Source organism: Pezoporus flaviventris, unplaced genomic scaffold (assembly GCF_033815535.1).
Source record: "Pezoporus flaviventris isolate CSIRO_AGI_PZ_B2104156 unplaced genomic scaffold, CSIRO_AGI_Pfla_v1 ptg000188l, whole genome shotgun sequence".
NCBI classification, from domain to species: domain Eukaryota; kingdom Metazoa; phylum Chordata; class Aves; order Psittaciformes; family Psittacidae; genus Pezoporus; species Pezoporus flaviventris.
Window position 1 is genome coordinate 648,401 of NW_026892736.1, and position 21,169 is coordinate 669,569.

General features: G+C 44.2%; 1 protein-coding gene across 8 annotated transcripts in view; it reads right to left on the minus strand.

The window, feature by feature from the left end:
* The window catches only part of SLC4A11 (solute carrier family 4 member 11), a 144,155-nt gene that overhangs the window by 31,955 nt on the left and 91,031 nt on the right, over positions 1–21,169 (minus strand). For 6 of the 8 annotated variants that reach the window (XM_061441086.1, XM_061441085.1, XM_061441088.1 and 3 more), the window contains 6 exons: positions 20,550–20,781; positions 19,849–19,911; positions 19,238–19,319; positions 9,904–10,027; positions 6,517–6,720; positions 928–1,012 (listed from right to left, as the gene is read on the minus strand). In XM_061441086.1, the coding sequence (XP_061297070.1) occupies positions 928–1,012; positions 6,517–6,720; positions 9,904–10,027; positions 19,238–19,319; positions 19,849–19,911; positions 20,550–20,781 (790 nt within the window). The remainder of the gene's footprint in view (positions 1–927; positions 1,013–6,516; positions 6,721–9,903; positions 10,028–19,237; positions 19,320–19,848; positions 19,912–20,549; positions 20,782–21,169) is intronic. The other 2 variants (XM_061441087.1, XM_061441084.1) reach the window with 1 other exon arrangement.

Consider the following 21,169-nt stretch of genomic DNA (forward strand, 5'->3'; position numbering starts at 1 on the left):
CTAGAAGACTTATCTACAAGATGGGGTTGAGGTATGCATCTTCTTTTCTTATGCCAACTCCAAGGGAGAGAGCCTTCAGCAGAGGTGCATGGGGGAAGGCTGGGACACTGCGTCTCAAGCTAAGAAGGATTTAAACACAAGAAGGCGTCTGATAGAGCCCCAAGATTCTCCTTGCCAACACTTCATTTTATGGAAGCTTTCGGGGTTTGATACTTGAATATATTAACCAACTCTCTAATAAGCTATGAGAGCTGAACATGTTTTGATGTCAACCTGAGGCTCTATAATCATGGTTTGTCTTGAAAATTTTTCATAGCCTTTAAGAATCTCTGAAAGTGGAAGTTTGACAGCAAAAAAGGGAGAAAGTGACTCTTAAAACCAAACAAGGCCATTGTGGGAGCCAGATAAAGCCTGAAACCTGAGGCTCGGTATAAACACTCCTGTGATCTGGCTACAATAGACAAGCTATATCCCTGTTTTTAAAAGCACTGAGCTGAAGTTACTACAGCTCAGAAGTTGTTTAAGCATTCTCAACTCCCCCAGCATCACCATAATTGCTATTGATGCTGGCTTGCAAAGACAGCAGTAAGGGTCTATTAGCCCAGAGCTGAGTAGTTAGGTTGCAATGAGTTGATTTGTGTCTACACAAGACAACAATCAATCCCTTTAATCGCTTCATTGCTTAATAAAAATTAAGATCCTCATCTACATACAGCCAGCATCTTCATTAAGGGAAGACTGCAAGACTCATCCATAGTGTGCCACGCTGCCTAGTCACGGGCTTTAGTCAAAAGATGCTGTTAAACAAGGAGTTAGAGAGGTATTACACGTATCAAAGAACACATTCAAGGCACACTGTAAACAGGACATCACATCACAAAAAATTCAAGATCGGGCCAATGCTTTCATAAACATTGGCCAACATACCATCAGTGAAGTCCAAAGCGTACACTGGAAATCTTCGTGCAATGTCATCAGAAATCCCCTTGCCAACATTGAGAAACTCATGCAACTAAAGAAAGGAAGGAAGTGCTGTGTCAGTTGAAAGGCTCATGTATTGTTAAAAGAGATTAACCTCCTTATTCAATACCGATAGGAGCAAAACTGGTCATTTTGAATAGGGCATTCAAATCTGATTTTGTAATGATGATAACAATAAACTCATTGCACTTCAGTTTATATCCTCGGAAGCATTGTGAAAGAGAAAAATCCCCCAGACCACTCTGTTTTCCTCCCTTCCTTCCCTTTTTCCCCTCCCATTCATGTTTGCTTTGCAGGTGAGGGAGCTGATGCACAGTGTGACTCGCTGAAAACACCCTGGCCAACAGCTGGATTAGACCTTGCATACCCTGGGGTTAAATATCAAGTCAGAGATGCCTTTCCCATCCCTCCAGCAAGTTTCTTTTTCTTTGGATACGACCACAAAAACTCTTCCCCAGATTCATGTAAAGCCTTTGAAAGGGGATCCCCAGCAAGCGCTCCCTTCTTTGGCATTGCCATGGGAAAAGGAGATCTCAAACAGATGTTCAAAGCAAGTTGGACAGAGCCTTGGTCTAGTGTGAGGCATCCCTGCCCATGGCAGTGGGTTGGAACTAGATGATCTTAAGGTCCTTTCTAAGCCAAACTATTCTGTGATTCTAAGGGAACTGTCTAGACCTCAAACTCAACCAAAAGCTTGAATAACTTCATATAAGCAAGCCATAATTGCTACCCATTAAAAGACAGTAGGATCACTGTGAAAAGGTTTCAAATACCCAACATCTTCCCTTTATTGCTGGTCTGGGGGCCTGCAAGGTGCAGTATGACTGTTTATAGGATATGATGCTCCCCACAGGCAATAAGGAGCTTCTCAGAAATATGTGACAGCTGCTATTGACTTACAGCCTCCCAATTCTTACAACTACATCTTTACAGAAAGCACATGGAAAGCATCAGAATAGGCAACACTTGCAAATGAGGCACCTGTCAGTTGTTTTCCCTGTTACCCTCAACTCAGAGAACACATTCTACTCTAGAAATCAAATGCACCTTTATACAGTGTTAATTACTCCAGCTGTCTCCTCTGAAACATTCCTTGTTTGTTGAAGAACGAGACACACAAGATTGATTACCTCTGTAAGGGTGGGAAAAGAAATCACAGATCCAAAATTTACATTCAACACATCAGCTCAACACAACATGGACATCTTCCTTTGGATGGTTCATGTGGAAACTGCTAACTACTGCTTTGGAAAGGACTCAATACTACAATGCTTGTTTAACAGCCTACAGATAAGCTCTTTCTCATGGGACTCACCTGCTTTGCAGCTCTTGGAAGATCAAAGCCATAAGTAAAACACAGCAAGGAAACCTCTGCTTTAGAAGGAATACACTGGGCACAGCAAGCACTAACATTTGGGGTACAAAAGATACCTCAGAGGACCAACTCCTGCATCTGTCGCTGATATATCATCTTTCAGCTACTTAAGTCAGTTCTGTTGCATTTTGCCAATGCACCTGTATTACCTTCAGATTGTTCAGGTTAGAGAGTTGAAACTATCAGGACGAAAAGACAAACACCTGCATTTTAAGCATTTCCAAAAAAAGCTAGGAGCTTAAAACATATTTGGAGACGCATTTGGACATCAAAGCTATATGCACTTGAAAAGCAATTTAATTTCTACCCCCTAGAAAGAGATTCCAGAAGGCACGAGTCAGCCAGAGAATCACAATAGCTGTAATGACTAATATGTTTACTCATCTTGCTGCAGTGAGTACATGGAAAACAATGCTTGGGGTATCTCTTCTTGTGCAGAAGCCACAGGCTCGCTGCCGGCCTGGGGCTGAGTGCAGGGTGGGGAGGGAAGGGGCACTCATGAACAGTGCCTGTCCAAAGGCAGCAGTGAGTGTGCAGAAGGGGAAAGCCCTGCCCAGTTTCTCATCCGGCAAGGTACATTGAGGCCAACTTTGATAGAGGGGTGAGCCAATGAGTTACGTTTGAGATACCAAATACTTTCATGCATTTATTGCTTGCATGTGTGTGAGTTTAGTCGAGAGCTGGACATAGGGATGCCAAGCTAAACCTCATCTAAATATGGGGAAACCTGTTTCTTCTGTACAGCTAATCTTCCTCTTAACTTCCCTCTCTGTTCTACTAACCTCACACTTAACTTGGGTTACACCGAGTAGATAAAAGACCGAGTTTACTGACCTCTGAAGTTACTGCTCTTTCTGGTTTTACTTTTATCCCCCAACCTATCCACCACGCATCTTCACTGCCCAACTCCACTCCAGACATGTTTCAGTCTGGCTTTTGCCTCCTGCCTTCTTGCTCCCACCTTGTGAAGTTTCAAAAACCCTTGGGAAGGGCAGAGTTGACGCTTCATTCTTGCCCCTTTTTGATCAGCTTCCTCATACACTCCAGTGACGGGAATTTCTTGGACTGCCATTCCCTGCTTCCTTCTCCTTTAGTGGGTCACATTTGGCTGACCCATTGGCTTTCCACTCCTATTTATGGTGGCAGCTCTATCATGGCCCTAGTGTCTTTTGATTTAACATCCTGTGTGGCCTTATCCAGGAGGCCAAAGCTGCATCCCTCCCCAACACCAAGCTCAAGGCTTATTAGCGGAGCCACAGCTCAGGTTCCCAATACCTAATCCTCCTTCACTCTCCTTATTCTCTTCTGAAAGTCCTTCCAGTGCTTTGCCCATGCTGCTCCTAATACACAAGGGAGGAGAGAACAGCAAAAGGACACACACACACAAAAGACCTAGAGAAAGTTCATGAATTTCAACTTTCTATTTTATGAATCCTCTCAAGTGTCTTCCTATAAGTGAAGATTGATTGTGTCAAAGGAAGAGGCCAAGCCAGCACTTAGAATCATAGAATAAACCAGGTTGGAAAATACCTTTCAGCTCACCCAGTCCAATTGCTCTCCAGCCCTGCCAAGGCCACCACTGACCCATGGCACTGAGGCCTCGTCTCCACGGGGTGTGAACACTTGCAGGGACGGTGACTGCAGCCCTGCCCTGGGCAGCCTGTTCCAATGCCTGAGCACCCTCTGGGGCAGGAATTGTTCCTCAGCTCCATCTAAACCTGCCCTGGGGCAGCTTGAGGCCGGTTCCTCTTGTCCCATCCCTTGTTCCTTGGGAGCAGAGCCCAGCCCCTCCTGGCTCCATCCTCCTGTCAGGCACTTGTAGGGAGCCATCAGGTCCCCCCTGAGCCTTCTCTTCTCCACACTGAACCCCCCAGCTCCCTCAGCTGTTCCCCATCACCCTTGTGCTCCAGGCCCTGCACCAGCTCCACTGACCTCTCTGGACCTGCTCCAGCACCTCTTAACAGCAGTTAAGAAGTCAAACAGAAAATACCTGTTCCAGTACCACCCACTCTTTCTAAATCCTCCCCTGAAGTACTGGGGGGCTGCACAACTATTTTACATAGACCAGGGACCCACGCTATCCTCCCTCCTGCTAATGCTGAGCAAGTATAACCCAGCCCTCTCAGGAAATCCATACAGGTATCAAACGGAGACACAAATCACAGCCAGAAAGCATTACAACTGTCAGAGGTTCCTCCATGAGCAAAATCACAATTAGATGTCTCAGTAAACAAGAGGATTTCAGGCTGACTTAATTATGACTGAGTCTGTGGACTTCCCTAAACAGTCCTCAGACATGAGCCAAAGCAAACTGACTGGGCTGGAAGCACAGCATGGTAAGCAACTGTCATGTCTCCTTCAGCATTTCAGCAGAGGTAAAAATGAGCACTTGCAAAAACCCTGCAATCAGAGCATTTAAGGCCCATTTTTCCCCCATCACTTCAGGGCCAATGGTGGAAAAGGTCTGCAGAAGGCAGATTTTTATGCTACCAAGAGACTTTACCCTCCTGGTCCCTCCTTAGGGCTCACTTGTAATAATACAGTGGCTCTGGCTTAGGGTATTTATTTCACTGGGGGGGGTCACAGGTTGAAATTACACCCCTGGTCTCATATGAGTTTGTGCTCATATTAAATGCTTCCTTTTAGAAGGCTATTGCTCAGGGCAGGCAGAGGGGGAGGAGATGCCGGAGATGGCTCTCATAGGAACTGAGGGCCACAGGTTATGATCTCCAATCAACCTCACTTCTTTAGGCAGATCTTTGCTTGCCAGGAAAAGAAATCCCTAAACCAGCTCTTAAGGTCTATGCTGGCAAGGTGGGGTGAGGGATAACTTCTTCAAAGAGACAGGAGAAAGAGTGACTGCTAACACAGGCTGTGTCTCTTGAGAGCTGCTTCAAAACCAACAGTTTACCTAATCCAGACCAATGATCAATGCCAAGAGCATGCACTAAAGAAACAAGCATCACTATCTACAGCACTGGCTCAGAACCATCAGAAGCCTGCCTGGCCAAGGCTGCTTGCCCAGCAAAGCAGGTAGGAGCCACCACTTCTCAGGGCCAACATCTACCAAGCTCAGCGATGCATCCAGCCCTCCTGCTCACCAAACCAGAAAATCCTCTACAGGATTGTTTTAGCAGAAGACAGAGCCAGACGCTTCAACTGCTACAACAAAAACTCCTTTGAAAGACCACGTGTAAAGGGTTAAACCTGCTTTACCTAAATGACACCTCGGCAGCTACTCTTGAGTACTACCACTCTGCACAACCTAGGTTTAAAGAGGGCTTCAGGACTTGTTCTGCTGTGTTAAGAGCAGGTATGGGGTGTAAGAAAGTTCAAAGCAGTACCTATAAGCAAAGGGATTCTGCAGGAAAAACATGAGCTTTGCTTATTTCCAGATGTGCAGATCAAAACCCGGGGGCTGTGGAAGTGATAAGTTAACCAGCTCCTGCACCGCAGGCAACTCAAAGCTTTAAGGTTATTTGTAATTCAGGGACAGGAGCAGCAGGCTAGAGATGGCACGGTTTGTTTTTCAGGTATGCTGTCTGCTTAAAGAATGAATTTCTGAGCGGAAAAACAAAGCAATGACCAACACACAGGAAATTCCAGGGGAAAAAAAAAGCAGGGTTACAGCATTTCCCTCGTACTTTAAAGTACGGAGCAAGTAATGTTTTACAGAGCTACAGATCAAACAGCGAGAAGTCAGGCCAAATTCTGACAGGCAACTTTTAAGTGAAATTACTATGCAGAGATGGCCAAGAAGTCTTTTGGCTGTGGAAAAGACAAGCAGCAGTTTCCTTCAGAGACTGCTGATTCTAAGGATTAAGTACCTTGGACTGACAATGTACAGTGATCCATTAATCCCACCCCTGACTGAGCATCTGGAATCAAAGTCTTGTAACCATTTCAACCCCCTACTGTTCTGCATCCCTTCAGCACCTGCCTCTTTGAAGTGGGTTTTCTCTTTTAGATTTACAGCAGGAGCTAAGGACGGTGGACCTAGACACAGAAGCAGCGTGTAGAAATATCAGTGCTGACAGCCTGATACGGGAGCCCAGTAAATGCAAGCAGCCCAAGAGCTTCATCATCTTACCCAACCCCCTTGCATTTATGCACTTGGGCACCTCTGAAGCAGGGGCAAGGTAGATGTTGGTCAGCCTTACCTTGAGTGGCTTAGAGCCGTGCGACTTGTGCCCATCGCTTATTGAAGGTCTTTGATTCACCACCGTCAGTAAGTGGCGTTGGTGGACTAAGGCTTCCTTGAACTCCTCTTCCGTTTTGGTTTCTAAGAGCTTCTGCCGAAAGGTTATGTCTGAAAACATTGTGGCAAAGGTCCTGCCCACTTCTGTGGCTGTTTTGGTACTTTTCTGAACAGGAAAAAGGAAAAAAAAGACAAAAAAAAAGCCACTTATAAAACTATTTCCTTTCACTTCTATAATGTAAACTCACTGATTTACCCCGTTAGGGCACTGAAGAGCAAGCTGCTTGGCTTCCAGGACCTGAGACACCCAGTGGAAGAGGGTACACGTGGCAGCTGCTGCAAACAAACACACCAGCCACAGAAGAATCCTGTGAATTCATCAACATACAGAAGCACTGACCCATCTTACCTGATCAACTTCCCAGGATTGATCCAAATCTGAATTGTGTTAAACATCCATTTTACCCCTGGTTTCCTTCTAAGCTGCTAAGACTAAACAAAGAGTCTTTACTATCCTCCAGCATCTCATTATTACTGCTACGAAGGTGGAAAGATGCTGTAGTCAAGGTTCCTGCAGGTACAAGTGTCCTGATGTCTTTTCTGTAAGACTGAGATCGTTGTGTGTATCTGCTTCAGCAGCTTCCCATTTTGGGGGCATTAAAACCCAATTCAGTTGGCCTCTCTGGGGCAATTCTGGCAGCACAAGTGGAGATTTAGAGCTCTCAGCTGAAATAACTACTCACACAGAGGAAAGCATAAGAAAGAAGCAGCTGAGCGTGCAGATGAGCTGCCCTATCTTCATTAAATGCTTGGAAGGGGCAGAAGACGTGCAAACACAAAAGAGGAACAAACGCTATGTGCAGGTTTTAACCTTTCTGTGAGCCACAGACCTGATCATTGAGGATCCAGCTTCAACAGTATCCAAGCACACTGGTAATTAGACACAAAGGAACACCAAAGGAGACTGAGCTCCCCATCCCCACGCAAACGCACCATATCCAAAGCTCTACACCCCTGACTTGCTCAACTGCTTGTACCACTTTGTTCAGGACAGATACTTGCCAAGGCAAAGTTATGTAGAACCATAGCTCATTAAGAGCTTCTTTTGATGCAAAGTTTTAACCCATCTGCCTTAGCTATGCTCAACACTCACCACGCAGCAACTGCCAAAGACACCCAAACAACCACCCTCCTTTGAACAGCCTCCAACCTCCTCGGAGTACTGTGAAAAGTAGTAGCGAGCATGTGTGATTGATCTGAATTAGTTTGCATGATTCATAACACAGCAGATGAACAAACTCTTCATGAACACAACCAAATAATTCATTGTTGCTTGGTGGAGACAGCGTGGACATGTGGGTGGCATTGCACTAATCCCAGAGGCATCACTAACGCTGTACTTCCTCGTCACTGACATTGCCCTGCCTCCATCCTCCTCCATCACCCTCTCTTCGTCACAGAGAATATCCCTTGAGGGATTGCTAGGACATGTTCAACTTCACTTTTTAGGGAAGGGTTTGGATTAAGACAATCTGCTCTGGGAGCAGAAACTGTAAGCTTGGTTCTTTCAGCCTGGATTTCCCATCACAGGGCAGTCTTCTTTCACCTCTAAGCAGTGGCCCTTGGGCTGGATGCTGCAAGCAGTTACCCCAGGCTTCCCAATGCTGTTCCCTTTCTTTGCTTTCCAAGAGAGAAAGAGCAGAGAGATTTGCAGAAGAACAAGTTTTTTTTTCCATTCTCCGCATTAGAGAAGGCCAAGGATCTGGATTCCTTAGCACAACAGATGCCATTTTCTGGGCTTTTTTTTCCCCTCTCCCCAGCAAGGCTCATTTCATCTGTTACTGTCAGCAGGTTAATTATTTTAACTGCTGTACCAGAAATGCGTACTTAGAGCTGGCTTAGATAAACTCATTTAAAATAAAAAGCATATTGGCAACTGCAGCTCTGCTTGGCCTCCACTCCCTTCCCTTAATTTGATGCTGTCCATCGGAAATGCAAACTTTGAAGCTACAAGCGGATGCAGAGCCGTTCGCTGGGTGCTTTGCACGTAGCTGGCTGGAGATAAGCAAGCTGCCATACAATGAAAGAGAGATCAATGCAATTGCACACGGGTTTAGTTGTTTCCCTGCTGCTTTTTATAAGGAACATCAATATGTTTTCAGCCTGTTGGGTTTGAGATCTATGCCAAAAGCATTGAACTGCTCAGTTGGGAGAAATCTGCCAAAAATCCTGGGAAATAAGGAAACACCAGTATTTCCATTTAAACAAGGGTGGTGGTGGAGGGGTAGAGGAGACAGACCAGACTAGAAGGTCCCAAGGTCACACAGACAGCATTGAAGAGCAGGAAACTGAATCAGGATGTGTCCTGTTCCAGACAAGGTCTCCAGCCTCTCCAGCACCTCCCAGAAGCAGAGACCTAGTAGACCCAAGGTGTAAACAGCCAGCTTAAGTGTGAAAAGGTCTTGAGCTTTGAACCATTCAACCATTAGGTAGAAGAACACATCATCTTCATCAAGCCAGGGCTTTCTAGGAAGACAGGATGGCAATCCTCAATTAACCTTGATGCCCCCCATGATATTACAGTAAATGTAATACCATGCTATTTGTTGGACTTGCCTACACCAAAGAACCAGTGCATTTGGTCAAGTATTAACCTTCCTCCTTCGAGTGCCAAAAGCTACGAAAGCACATCCCAATGGGCCTCAGGACAGTCTGAGCCTACAGTCACCCCAGCCCCCAAGTAGTCCTGCCCATACTGTAACAGAGCTTACAAAATTACATCTTCCTCTTGGTTACATCAGACCATCTGCAACTGCTGCAACCACATCTGCAGCATGACTCAGTGTTCCATCAAGAGAGCTTGCTGGGAAGCAACCCCGATCTTTGCAATGGGGTATCAGCTGCAGACTCACAGGCATGGCTTGAGCCAGGAATGGCATTCCTTACCCCTGAAAGTAGTAGCTAAACTGGTAAAGCTGGAAGGGGGAGATCTATGGAGTTACACATGCATCGCATCATGCAAAAAGTGCATTATCTGTGGAGTAAAGCATGCATCACTGTAGCTGTAGCAAAAAAAGTATATGGGGACTAAGACACATTTGATCTGTAATGTTTTCCTCCCAGTCAGGCTAGAGGCCATTCTTTGGGATGAGACTAGAATGCAGCTGACTAATCTACCCCTCACAAACACAGTATCAATCATCCTGACAGCTACTGAGATGATCTCGGGCTTTTTCACATCCCCTTGTGTTTAAAAGGATAATATGTTGTCATTAACCCTAAGGGACCAAGGAAAAGCAATCTTGGGAGAGCACTCTGAAGCACCAGGGTAAAAGCAAACAATACTCACCATTTTTGGAGGAGCCAGGACTAATATCACAAATCTCACTTCACAGGAGTTCTCACCCCAATTCTGAGGCCTCTCCAGGCGGCTGATGCAAACGTGACGTCGCTGAAGGGACTTTATAGTGCAACTGTCAAGGAAGATGGCAATGTTATACTAGGCTCTATGACACAGAGAGTCATGGAATCAACCAGGTTGGAAGAGACCTTTAAGATGATCAAGTCCAACCATTACTCCAGCACTGCCAAAGCCACCACTAATCCATGGCACTGAGGGCCTCATCTACACGGTTTGTGACCACTTCCAGAGATGGTGACTCCACCACTGCCTCAGGCAGCCTGTCCCAGTGCCTGAGCACCCTCTCCTAACATCCAGTCCAAACCTCCCCTGGCACAGCTTGAGACTATTACCTCTTGTCCTATGACTTGTCACTTGGGAGACTATGGAATGCTCTTTCCAACGTTCACACACACATTTCAACTTTAAGAAACACCAGATGTTGGTTGTTAAAGGGTTACCTCTGAACCCTTAAACAGTGCCTTTAACTTGCTATCAGCCCAATTCTAACTCTTGTATAAATTTACATCCATGTTTTATGGGAAATAACTTTACGGATTTCAGTCTTCCCTCTTCCCCATCTGCTTTTTAATAGCCAAGAAATCAAAAGGTAGCGAGTACAACAAACCTAGTACTTGCAGTGCTACAGAAGCTTCTACAGAAAAGCCCTCTTCGAAACAACCACCACCTAAACATTATTGGAAAGCAGTTTACACTTCATTTCATTTCACCTCATCTTCCAAAGTGCTTTTGGAGACATCAAGGCAAGTTGCCAAACCAACATATTTCCACTTTCGCCTTGGGCTGCTCTCTCTGTTGGAATGGTTTTCCCTCTTTGCTCTCAGCTGTTATTTTTTCCCTTTCTGGTACAGGTGAGTTATAGAAACCAAGCTGACCTCCTTGCTCAGGATCAACAGAGGCAGGATTACTGCCCCGAGGGAAACCCTTGGCTTCAGTCCAGCCAGCCCTACTGGATGTGATGGCTGTTTGACTCCCGTAACGAAGACTAGCAACAAGTTGAAATAAACACAAAGCATCTTTGGATGCTGTGAAAGAGCAGAATGGGATATTTAAATAGAGCTGTGACCTGAATAGCCATCTTTTTTTTTCCTGCTGGGAAACTCTGGTTAAGCAGCAAAGTGGCTTGGTGCAGTTGCAGGAGGTAGCTGACACCAGCCTAGACTGCAACTCTGTTCCTATTAAAGCTACCTACTACTTCCCAACTCCTCTGAAAAGCACTGGTAAAACATGTACACAGGGTTTGCCTGTTGACATGAAAGAGGTCTGGAAGTGTATTTTCCTACCTCAGAGTGAGTTTCCCCCTTTTTTTTCCTGGTTCAAAGTCACTTCGACTGCTCGCTTCATTTTATTCACCTAGCAAGCATCTATCTCAGTCCTCTGTGGTAGGAGGATTCATCTCTCCTTTAACTTCTCTCCTGCAATCCTAGCTCCTTTCATTTCTTTCCTTTCCACATGTATCCCCACACCCATGCACCCTGAAGGCAGTTGCAGCAATGACTCTTGAAGCAATAAAGAGCCATCTCTTTGACTGGAGATGTACTCATCAGGAGCGTGTTGTATTTTCTATTCAGTTCTTAATAATTTGCATGCAAAAATCACACCACCAAGTGTTTTCTTATTGACTTCCTGATCACAGATTGGAAGCAGCCTACTTACACAAATTAATCTGACAAAGGCACTTGTCAGAGAACAACCAAACAGCTTAATTAGAACAATATAGGTCATGAGTAAAGATGACTGTATTTCATTTATTTCTCAACTCTCCTCCATCACAGTCCCTTGTGCTTTTTCTACTTGAATCAGCCTTGGAAAAGAGAAAGATTAAAGTAGGTTCTAAGGTTAGGAGCAAATCTCTTCTAAAGTAATTAGAAACAGAGCGTAAGCTATCTTCTTGACTAAACCCATAGTTTGGGTCTGCAACAACCCTTGTCCTTTCCTCCCAAGGGATCAAATGAGCACAGACAACGCTATTTCACAAGCAAATCAAAGCTCTTAATAGCAATCCTGCTGTGGCTGGACAGCATACAAGTCTCCTTGTGTTATATTTCAACAAGTCAATGGGGAAGGTGCATGAACTCTGGGCTTTAGACTAGATAAGAACCTTCAAGTTCTCTCACCTTCAGCCACCTGGTCACTAACAGTGCACGGTTAATGCACTGAGCAAACATTCTTGTATTTTGAACTCTGTTCTCAGCATTTTCACACCTCTGCTGTTGAATTCATCTATTTGTTTTGAAAAGGAAGTCTTTCTGGGCATTCAGAGCATCATTTCTGTTCCTGAGATGGCCAGAAGCAGATATCAGATACCTACTGCTCACAGAGCCATACTAACTACACTTAGTTGTACTCCACTTGCCAGATATCATCCCTTTCCTACCATGTCTACTACATGTTTCCTACCATGTATTTGCCCTAGCAAGAAACTACCGACATACAAAGTATGACTAGAGAAGACTTACTAAAGGGCAAGGGCTGATCACACCAGCACATGCCCCGGTGCCTGAAGAGGCGCAGGATACCAAGTTGTGCATGTGCAGGTAAGTTTATGTATGTGTTGTGGAGGTACAGGTTATTGTCAGCCATCTCTTGGCAGTGCTTCTTAGCAGTGCCTGCTCCCACCCAATCTGAGTAAATCTAAGAACAGAAACCTCACAAAACCCAGTATTCAACTGCTCCTACCTGAGGCAGGAAAGCCACTGTGCGAGAGCCCTGATCCTCAAGCTACAACACATGAAGTCATGCTGCAATTTAGCAAGTTATTTGGAAAAACCTATTACATAGTGCAATAATTAAGCAAGCCACATGCTCTTCTGCAGCTAGTTTTCTCCCCAAAGTGACAGGGTTATGTTCCAGCACGAGTAACTAGTCCCTAAGGCTGTGCTCTCCAGAAATGACAGTCCTGCGAGCAGTGCCAGTCCACAGGGCTACACCACAGTTCAGTTCAATAACTTCTTGGGTATGGAAGGGAAAACTTGACTCTAAAAGGCTGCTCTTTGTTACTGGATCGCTTTCACATACAACCTAATTTTCCTAGCAGCTAAGCCAAAACCTTGTGTTTCAATGAATCAGGACTCCACTTTTTCCTTAACTAGAGGGACGGGGAAAGTGTGCAACAAGAGGATCTTGCAGCACTTAAGCAGTACTGGAAGATTTAGCAACACTGAGCACGTTTATAACACTCCAAAGAAACCCACTGTCATCATTACTCATTTTTATCTGAAGTAGTTTTATCTTCAGTGCTGGAGTTTGAAACTTCTCACACCTATGAGGCAGTTCCTTCCAACTCTTCTGTGAGGAGCTCTATTGACACCAACACATGCATCTGAATGTCAGCATCACTTACACCAGTAAAGCTAGTGGACCAGCAGCCTAGTTCAGGTCTATGTATGGACACAACTTAAGTCAATAACACCTTCATAAATCAGGCTTAGTGAGGCTAAACCAGATTTAAACAGGTGCCACAGAGAAAGTCTGAGGCACTTAAGCACTGCTGCAAGAAGAGGAGCAGCAGCAGTGCCTGCGTACAGAATCCAGCCTTATCTTCTCTGAACCTGGTCTCCTCCTGTAATTTCCATTTATTTAAGGGGAAAAAGGTGTCTTGGTACTTTCAGTGCAAGGACAAGTCACTTTTGCACATGCACCATTCAGCATCTCAAGCTTTCCTTCAAATCTGAGCCATTATTTAGCCGACTCAAATCACATTCTCTGGTGTAGCACTTAGAGCTCCCACTTTTCTTTCTATTCCAGAATCCAGAAACAAATATAATAGAACCCAAACTGCAGTCCCTACCAGACTTGTGCAAATATTTGTAAAGCACAAAAAGAAATAAAGTTATTTGGTTCACATGGGGAAATCCCACGTTATGCAAGAGTGCAGGTAAAACTCAGCACAGCTCAGGCCAAGAAGAGAGTCACTTTCAATGTGAAGCAACTTATTTCAAGTAGCACTTAAGTAAATTCCTACTAGGAAAAAAAGAAGGAATAATCAGAAGGATAAATAGCCAAGGCTCCCAAAAGCTTAAGGTCTAGCAAGACATTTTCAGCTGACTCTAAATCAAGTCTGGTTTGGCCAAAGTCTCCAAGTTCCCTTTTGGTTTGGTTTGAGCTAAATTTGATTCCCTTTTGGTTTGGCCTGAAAGCTGAAAAAAAAATCTATTTTCACCAAGTATTAGTCACACAAGGCAAAGCTGGGCTATGATTTAATGAGATGCCAGGTTGTGTTCTCAGCAATTTCATCTTGATCCTCCAATAACTGAGCTCATAAAAAGGGCATTTACATTATAGCATTCATTCTGCTTCGCTGTGCTCCTCTCATTCCAGGCTGTGTATCCAGCAGCACTGAGTGTGGCACTGTGATGGTGAGAACTGGAAACGCTCCACCAAAATCACAGATACACCGAGTCACGCACAGCTGCAGGTCTGCCCCACACCCAAGATGTTATCAGAGTAATAACACATTTCTCAACCAAATCATCAAAAGGGTCAAACTATGGAGACCCAAGAGAAACAGAAACCCTCTTTAAACAGGGCAAGAAAGGAAGTTAATTCAGAAACAAATGATCCCCTGCAGTAAGAAAAAGTGCCCAGCAGAGGTAATCAGCTAGCCAGCCTTTTCCTGTCCTGATGCAGAACAACAATGACACGTCTTGTTCTCATCCACTGCACATAAATCTTCCTCCATGGAGCAGCTCCAGGCACAAGCTTTCAGAAACCAGAATTTGCAAGTGAGGAATGAAGCTGTGACCAGCAAGCCAGCTCACCCGCAGCTTGGCACAGAGCTGGTACAGCAACAAAGTCGCTCCAAGCTGGATCATTTTGGACTGGTAAATGCACTTTGCTGGGCTCCAGAAAGACCCATCCTCTCTAGCAGTTAATCTCTCTAGGGGAGAGCGTTTCCTATGGGTCAATGCAGAAAGAGACACCTCATCTTCTCTGTACAGATGCTGCACGCACTGAAACAAGTCATCCTTCTCTCCAACAGATCCTCCCAGGGATCCATATTCCATAGGAATTTGAGAACACCTTTTCCTAATGCAGCACCTGCAAGAGCTTCAGCTCTCCTGCATAACCTGTGAGAGCCCAATATGGGTGGCCAGGCACTTAGAAGGAAATTAATCAGTTCTTTGAACCCAAAGAACACTTCAGATAGATGATGGTGATAAATTTTGGAGAAGAGGCTCTTGTAAACAAGACTCCACGTTTCGTAATCATTAATCTGAAGGACAATATTTGTTTTAACCAGCTGACCTGTTTAATTTCCCATAGCATCCAATTTAGCTCTTTGAAAGAGGGGGCAATATTCTGAGGAATACGCAGTAACTGAAGGACTCTACTTGAAATCTACTCAACATCTGAATCAGAAGGAACATGGCTTTTCTATAGACCCACAAACCTCTGGGTCTACACAAATCTTTAAAACCCGAAACAGGCTTTGCATTACTTATGTTACCAACAGATCTCTCTACGAGTTTCACACAACCATCATGCATTAAATCTCATAAGTTACTACCCAAAAGTTACTCTATTTGGCCAGCAGTGTTGCTTGATATTCACAACATAGCCCTGCAATACCTGTTTTCAAAAGGCTACCTGGGTTTTTCCAAGTTAAACTCCTTCACATGAATCATTGCAATGACATGCTATATGAGAGTAAGAAATTTTATAGCAACACAGCACACTCAAACCACTAAACCACTGTTTGCTTGCAGAAAGGCTTTTTTTCCCCCCTCTGCTTTGCCTGTTAAAACAGCTTTAGCAAATCAGTTTAATGCACTGCAAATATGTCCTTCACCAATCCACGTGCCTCAGCAATGCAGCTAAAGGATACTGCTCTTCAACTGCTCAATCCAGACTATGAAGCAGCTTGCTTTCTTGTTTTTCTAAGGATTCAGCTTTGAAAGAAAGCAATTATATGTATCTCCTGGTGAGAAGAATATAGCCTGGAAGTTGTGATGCCTGGGGAATTCCACTCAGCTCAGGGAGCATTTGTTCAATAACCCATACAGCTGGTGTTTCTCCTAGAGGACTTCAAGGAGACATCCACCAGCAGTCAGTTAAAAGCTACTTTAACATTCTTAGCATTAGGTTTCATTCATTAGAAGTGAAAAAATAGTTTAGAATAGGCCTTTGCATCTTTATATGTCAGAGAGTGAAAAAAGCAATTAGGTGTGATAGGGCTTTAGCTTGTGACGAGAGATACTTTCCCATATACTCTCCCCATTGGATAAGGGTAGAGGCCTTCACTGGGCTTTTTGAGCTACAAAACTGTGCAACACCAAAACCTATAGCTTTCACAAAGGTTTCGTCCCCACCTTTCATGATCCAGGCATGCAAAGCATCCAGTCTAACTGCTCCAGACTCCGGATCATGGGAGGTCTGGGTGGTTCACAGGGAACTCTGAGCACCCTCTTACCAGTACACCTATGTGCAGCAGTCACTGCATGCTGCAGGGGTACCAAAGTACATCCCTAGGCTCCTACCAACAGCAGAGCTTCCTCATGGTAAATAACTAAGTCTGAGGATAACAGTTCAGCACTTTCCATTCTGGGACAGGTCTGGTTATCCCTCATCCTAAGTTCTTTAATGAGACAATCAAGCATCAACTTCACAGTGGAACAGCAAGAGATCTCTATGCCAGCTCGTGTCTTGCTGTTCCAGCAAATATCATGAGTAGGAGGAAGAAAGAATTGTGTCCACAGTTTCCAAGGTAAAAGATCATGTCCTTGACTAACTTGTACTCTGAAGTTTGCTTTCAAGTTAGGAAACCATGACATACACAAACACATAGCAATTCTTCCCAAGCTGAACACTGCTGGTTAGCAGGCTGTGCAGGACTGTGCTACAATTTCAGCTACATGGAATTCCACTGAAGGAGTCTCAAGGTTTCCATAAACTTATGTTCCCTGGTATGGCTTCAGCCAGAGCAGGTTTTGGTCATTCCTGACAAAAAAAAAGCCTCCTGCGGGTCAGAAGCCAGTTGTTTCCCTGGACTTCAGTGGAACATTCAAACCTTGAGATCTTCAATTCCTCAACGGTTTGTTCTGTCATGTGGCTATAGCCCAGATCCACATAGCACATCTGACCTTGCTGGTGGTTCAACAGACCTGAAACCATCAGGAAAGAACCAATTCCAACACTGCCAAAACCATATCTCTGAGCTGCTCTTCCTCATGAATGATTGTATCCCAGAACAATACTGAAGCCTATCTCATCCACGAGGAATAACAAGTTGGTTAAGGTGCACAAAACCCAGCAGTACTGGTTTAAAATCCAGGCAAGAGTATAGGCTAAATGCAAGAATGAAGAACAACAGATATCTAAAAGCTTCTCCCTGCTCTTTTCGTCACCAAATTCCTTTTACTTCAGAGCTTTGGAAATCGTTTTGCAATCTGACTTCAAGAAAAATGTGAGATCTAAAAATATGGTTCACAATCTGTTGCACAATAGCTACAGCAGTAATACAGTGCAATAATTAGATAATTATAGTTAATAACTCATCACTGCTTTCCCACCACTTTCTTCTCCCTCTTCAGAGTAACAAAAGGAAGAAACAAGGAAAGTTTTGCACAAGACACCTTCAGGCTGTAAGCTTAGTTTTCAAATCATGTCTTGTCATGGAAGCTAGTATTACTCACATGGATGCATTTAAAGCTTTGGCACACTTTCTACAGAGAGGCTGAACCTACCCTTTTCAGTTTCATGTATATAATCACAGCATTTGTATCATGATCTCTAGAAATGCTTTGTTATTAAGTCAACGCTCCCCAAAGCCCTCCATAGAGCCATGTCACATGCCACAGTAGAAACTTCCACCCTCCATCCTTCCTAGAGTAAGATGCACATAACCTTGTTGCCACTCTGCTACCTATGGCATCTGAAGTGGACAGAACTGCTCAAAAGCCTCTTTGTTGATCAGCATGGAAAGAGCATTTTACTGTATAAACTCTTCCTAGTTTGTGCAAGCTGCTCTGTACATACCAGGCATAAGAGCAGAGCCAGCAGTAGCACATGTAACATAGATATTATCCAGCTCACTCACAAAGAACAGAGCCCTGATATGCAAGTTCCCTTTTTACACAGAGACCATAGAATCATAGAATAGTTAGGGTTGGAAAGGACCTTAAGATCATCAAGTTCCAACGCCCCTGCCATAGGCAGGGACACCTCACACTAAACCATATCGTTGTCTTTAAGGGGTTAGAAACAAGGGTGGATTTTTTGTTGCTTCTTGGTCATTTATTATTCTTTTTATCTTTTAAATCATCTATTTCCAAGGCAGAATACTCCACATTTTTTCCCAGCCATAAGCAAAGGGTAGGAGAAGAACCGATAGTAGAAGGAAAACTATTGTGACAGTCGTCCTAGCAAACTGGTTGTGAAGGCTAAAATATGTGCGTGCACTCCCCAAGCCTTTAGGCCCCTATCCAACATATCCTAGTAATTTCTCCAGGAATTAACATCCTTCTTGACAATTCAGCTTAAGAGACTGCATATGCATAAAGCAACAGCCAGAAGTCAAAATGCAATGCTTTGGTTGGCTCAGTGACTCAGGTTCTGGCAGGGAAGAATGGGCAAGCCAAATTGTGAAGGGACAGTTTGGCTTGCCCAACACACTCGACTTGGAGACAATAGTTTCAAAACCCACTTTTGGTCAAGTGGAAGCTGGGGTGAAGCCACCCTGTCTCATAAATCCCAGGTGACAGAGTCCTTACTGTCTTAAGTGTCTGCTCCAACGTTTAGCAGTGTTGACAATTAATCAGCGCCTGAATTAATTGCCAGACAAAGTAATCACTGTCTAAATAGTGTCAGAATTTCTGACTTCAATTTTCAGTTACAAAATTTAGATGTTCTCATCAAAGGACCCAAGAAATCTTTTGGTACAAGTTCCCAGACTTTGGCAGGCAAAATAGTCCATCAACAAGTCTGCTTGTCCCCTTCAGAAGTTCCTCTCATTAACATTTCTCAGTAATTAGGATTTTCTGGCTTGAATTTATTTTCAGCATTCTTAGCTTGTTAACACCAGATTTCTATAGCATCCAAGAGTTTAATGGCCTGTGGAGACTGCGGTCACCTCTGCCTAGGTTACTGCTTGTCCAAGAGGAGCATCCCAATGCTGAGACTGAGATCCTACAGGGTGGATGAAGAGGGCATCACCATCCTGACCTACAAGGACACATTCTGAAGCATTATTCTTCCCAGCAGCAGCAAAAGCGACAAGTTTTGAGCAGCCAGAGGATTCTGTTAATCTAACCCAAGTACTTACATGATACAGAGCCAGGACTGCTGATACTGCACCCCTGTGACTGTCGCTGTGACCCCTTGAATTGTATCTGATAAGAGGTGAACTAGGAGGAGAAGAGAGGGAAACATTACAGACTGTTGGGTTTGTCACTGCAAATAACATTTTCTCTCAAATGGAAGCTGAGTACTAATACAAAGCACACTTATCTGCACAGTGGATTGATGCAAGGGCAGGGGGTGACAACAAAGGTGGAAACGTTTATCCTGATGCTTTTGAATTCTGCCCTTAAGCTATTCACAGCTTGGAAAGGCAGCTGTTTGCTCCTCCCAACATTAACCTACTGCAATATTAGGCTATTAGATTAGCATTATTCAACACACGCAACACAGAGACAGGACTGGAAGAGGCATCTTCTGAATCCCCTGCCCTCTCACCCCCTCTTCCCATTTACTGTTCTTATTTTATAGCACTGCTTAGGTTTTTCTTTATTGGCAGAAAGCCTAAATTAAAGAGATCATAAATGCAAAGCTTTAAGACAGGTAGCAAGAAGTAACCAAAGCATGAACATGCTTACTACATGCTCAGGACTTGACATATCTGTTAAACAAATTCACTCAGGCTGTGACAGTTACATTTGAGGTGCGATGTACATGTTTGTATATTCGCTCCTGTTGAGTCTGAAACATCATGGGTGCCTACAGAGAAATAATGCTTGGTTAAGCTTCTTCACATCTTGGGCTAAAAGGTAGTGACTTAGACTATGCTATGACATTTGCTGATAGCTTTAGGTAACATATTTCACAACGTTGGCTACAGCTGCCCCACTTGAGTTTCTGGAGGAAAATGAAGCTCTTCTTGTCCCTTCCAGTGGGTAGCAACATGAAGGCTCAGCCTTCCCCAACCAATTACTCATCCAAAGCAGGCAAAATTCCCCAGCCTGTGTGAATTCAGATGGAAAAACAATCACAAGGCAAAGGAGCCATTTCTGAAGAGACACCATCAAGTGTCTCTGTGCTGAAGAGCACTGCAAACTTGTCCGAGGACAAGCACACCTAATGGGTCCAAACAGACAAGACAATCCAGTGGGTAAACTTCTCACCCCAGAGACCACCACTACGTGTTATCTTAAAGAAATAGGGACTCCATCAAAACATAAAAGGCCTGGAGACATGAGACCCTTCAGTCTAAAGGACATGGCAAAATAAACCCCCAGTGTCACATGCAACATGCAAGGCCGGGGACCACACAGTACTGAGTGTTCAACACACCACCAATGGAAAGGACAACAACTTAATAGTAACCCATAGGCAAAAGCAAGTCAAGAGTTGGTTACCATTCCCTTCTCGTGGGGTCCCTGAATCCGTGAATAAAGTGCTCATGATTTTTTCAAAGTTGCAGCTTGGCTCCATGTTCTCCGGATCTTCAGCAAAGTGCTTCAGCATCTCACGAAGAACATCGTCCAAGGAGGTGGCCGTTTCATCGAGGATGATGCTGGCTCTGGCCAAGAACCCATCCAGGTCTCTGTGGGCTCTGACTTCCTCCTCAAAATTCTTTAATTTCAGATACTGTGTTAAGAAGAGGTCACAGCATTAGATACATGCAACACCTAACAGCAAAGGCCTAGGATCTGTGTAGTTCACAAGCAGTTTTTGTTGATGTTACTGCCACCCAACCAGTGATTCTGCAATCAACCTGACCATTCAGATCACATTACAGAAGAAAAGGCAGTTTATGCATTGATGCATTGTGCATTAATACATTGAAGGCTTGCCTTTTCAATGCTTATTCTAACACAGTACCCATAGGGAAATGCCTAGACACCATTAATTCTGCTTTCTATGTCAGGATATAAAAAACATTAGGATTTTTTTTTTGCCTAGGATAAAGCACATAAGTTAGCCTAAAAGAAAAATGCCTAAAGGTAGCATTTAAAATCCTCTTCAGGTTTAAATA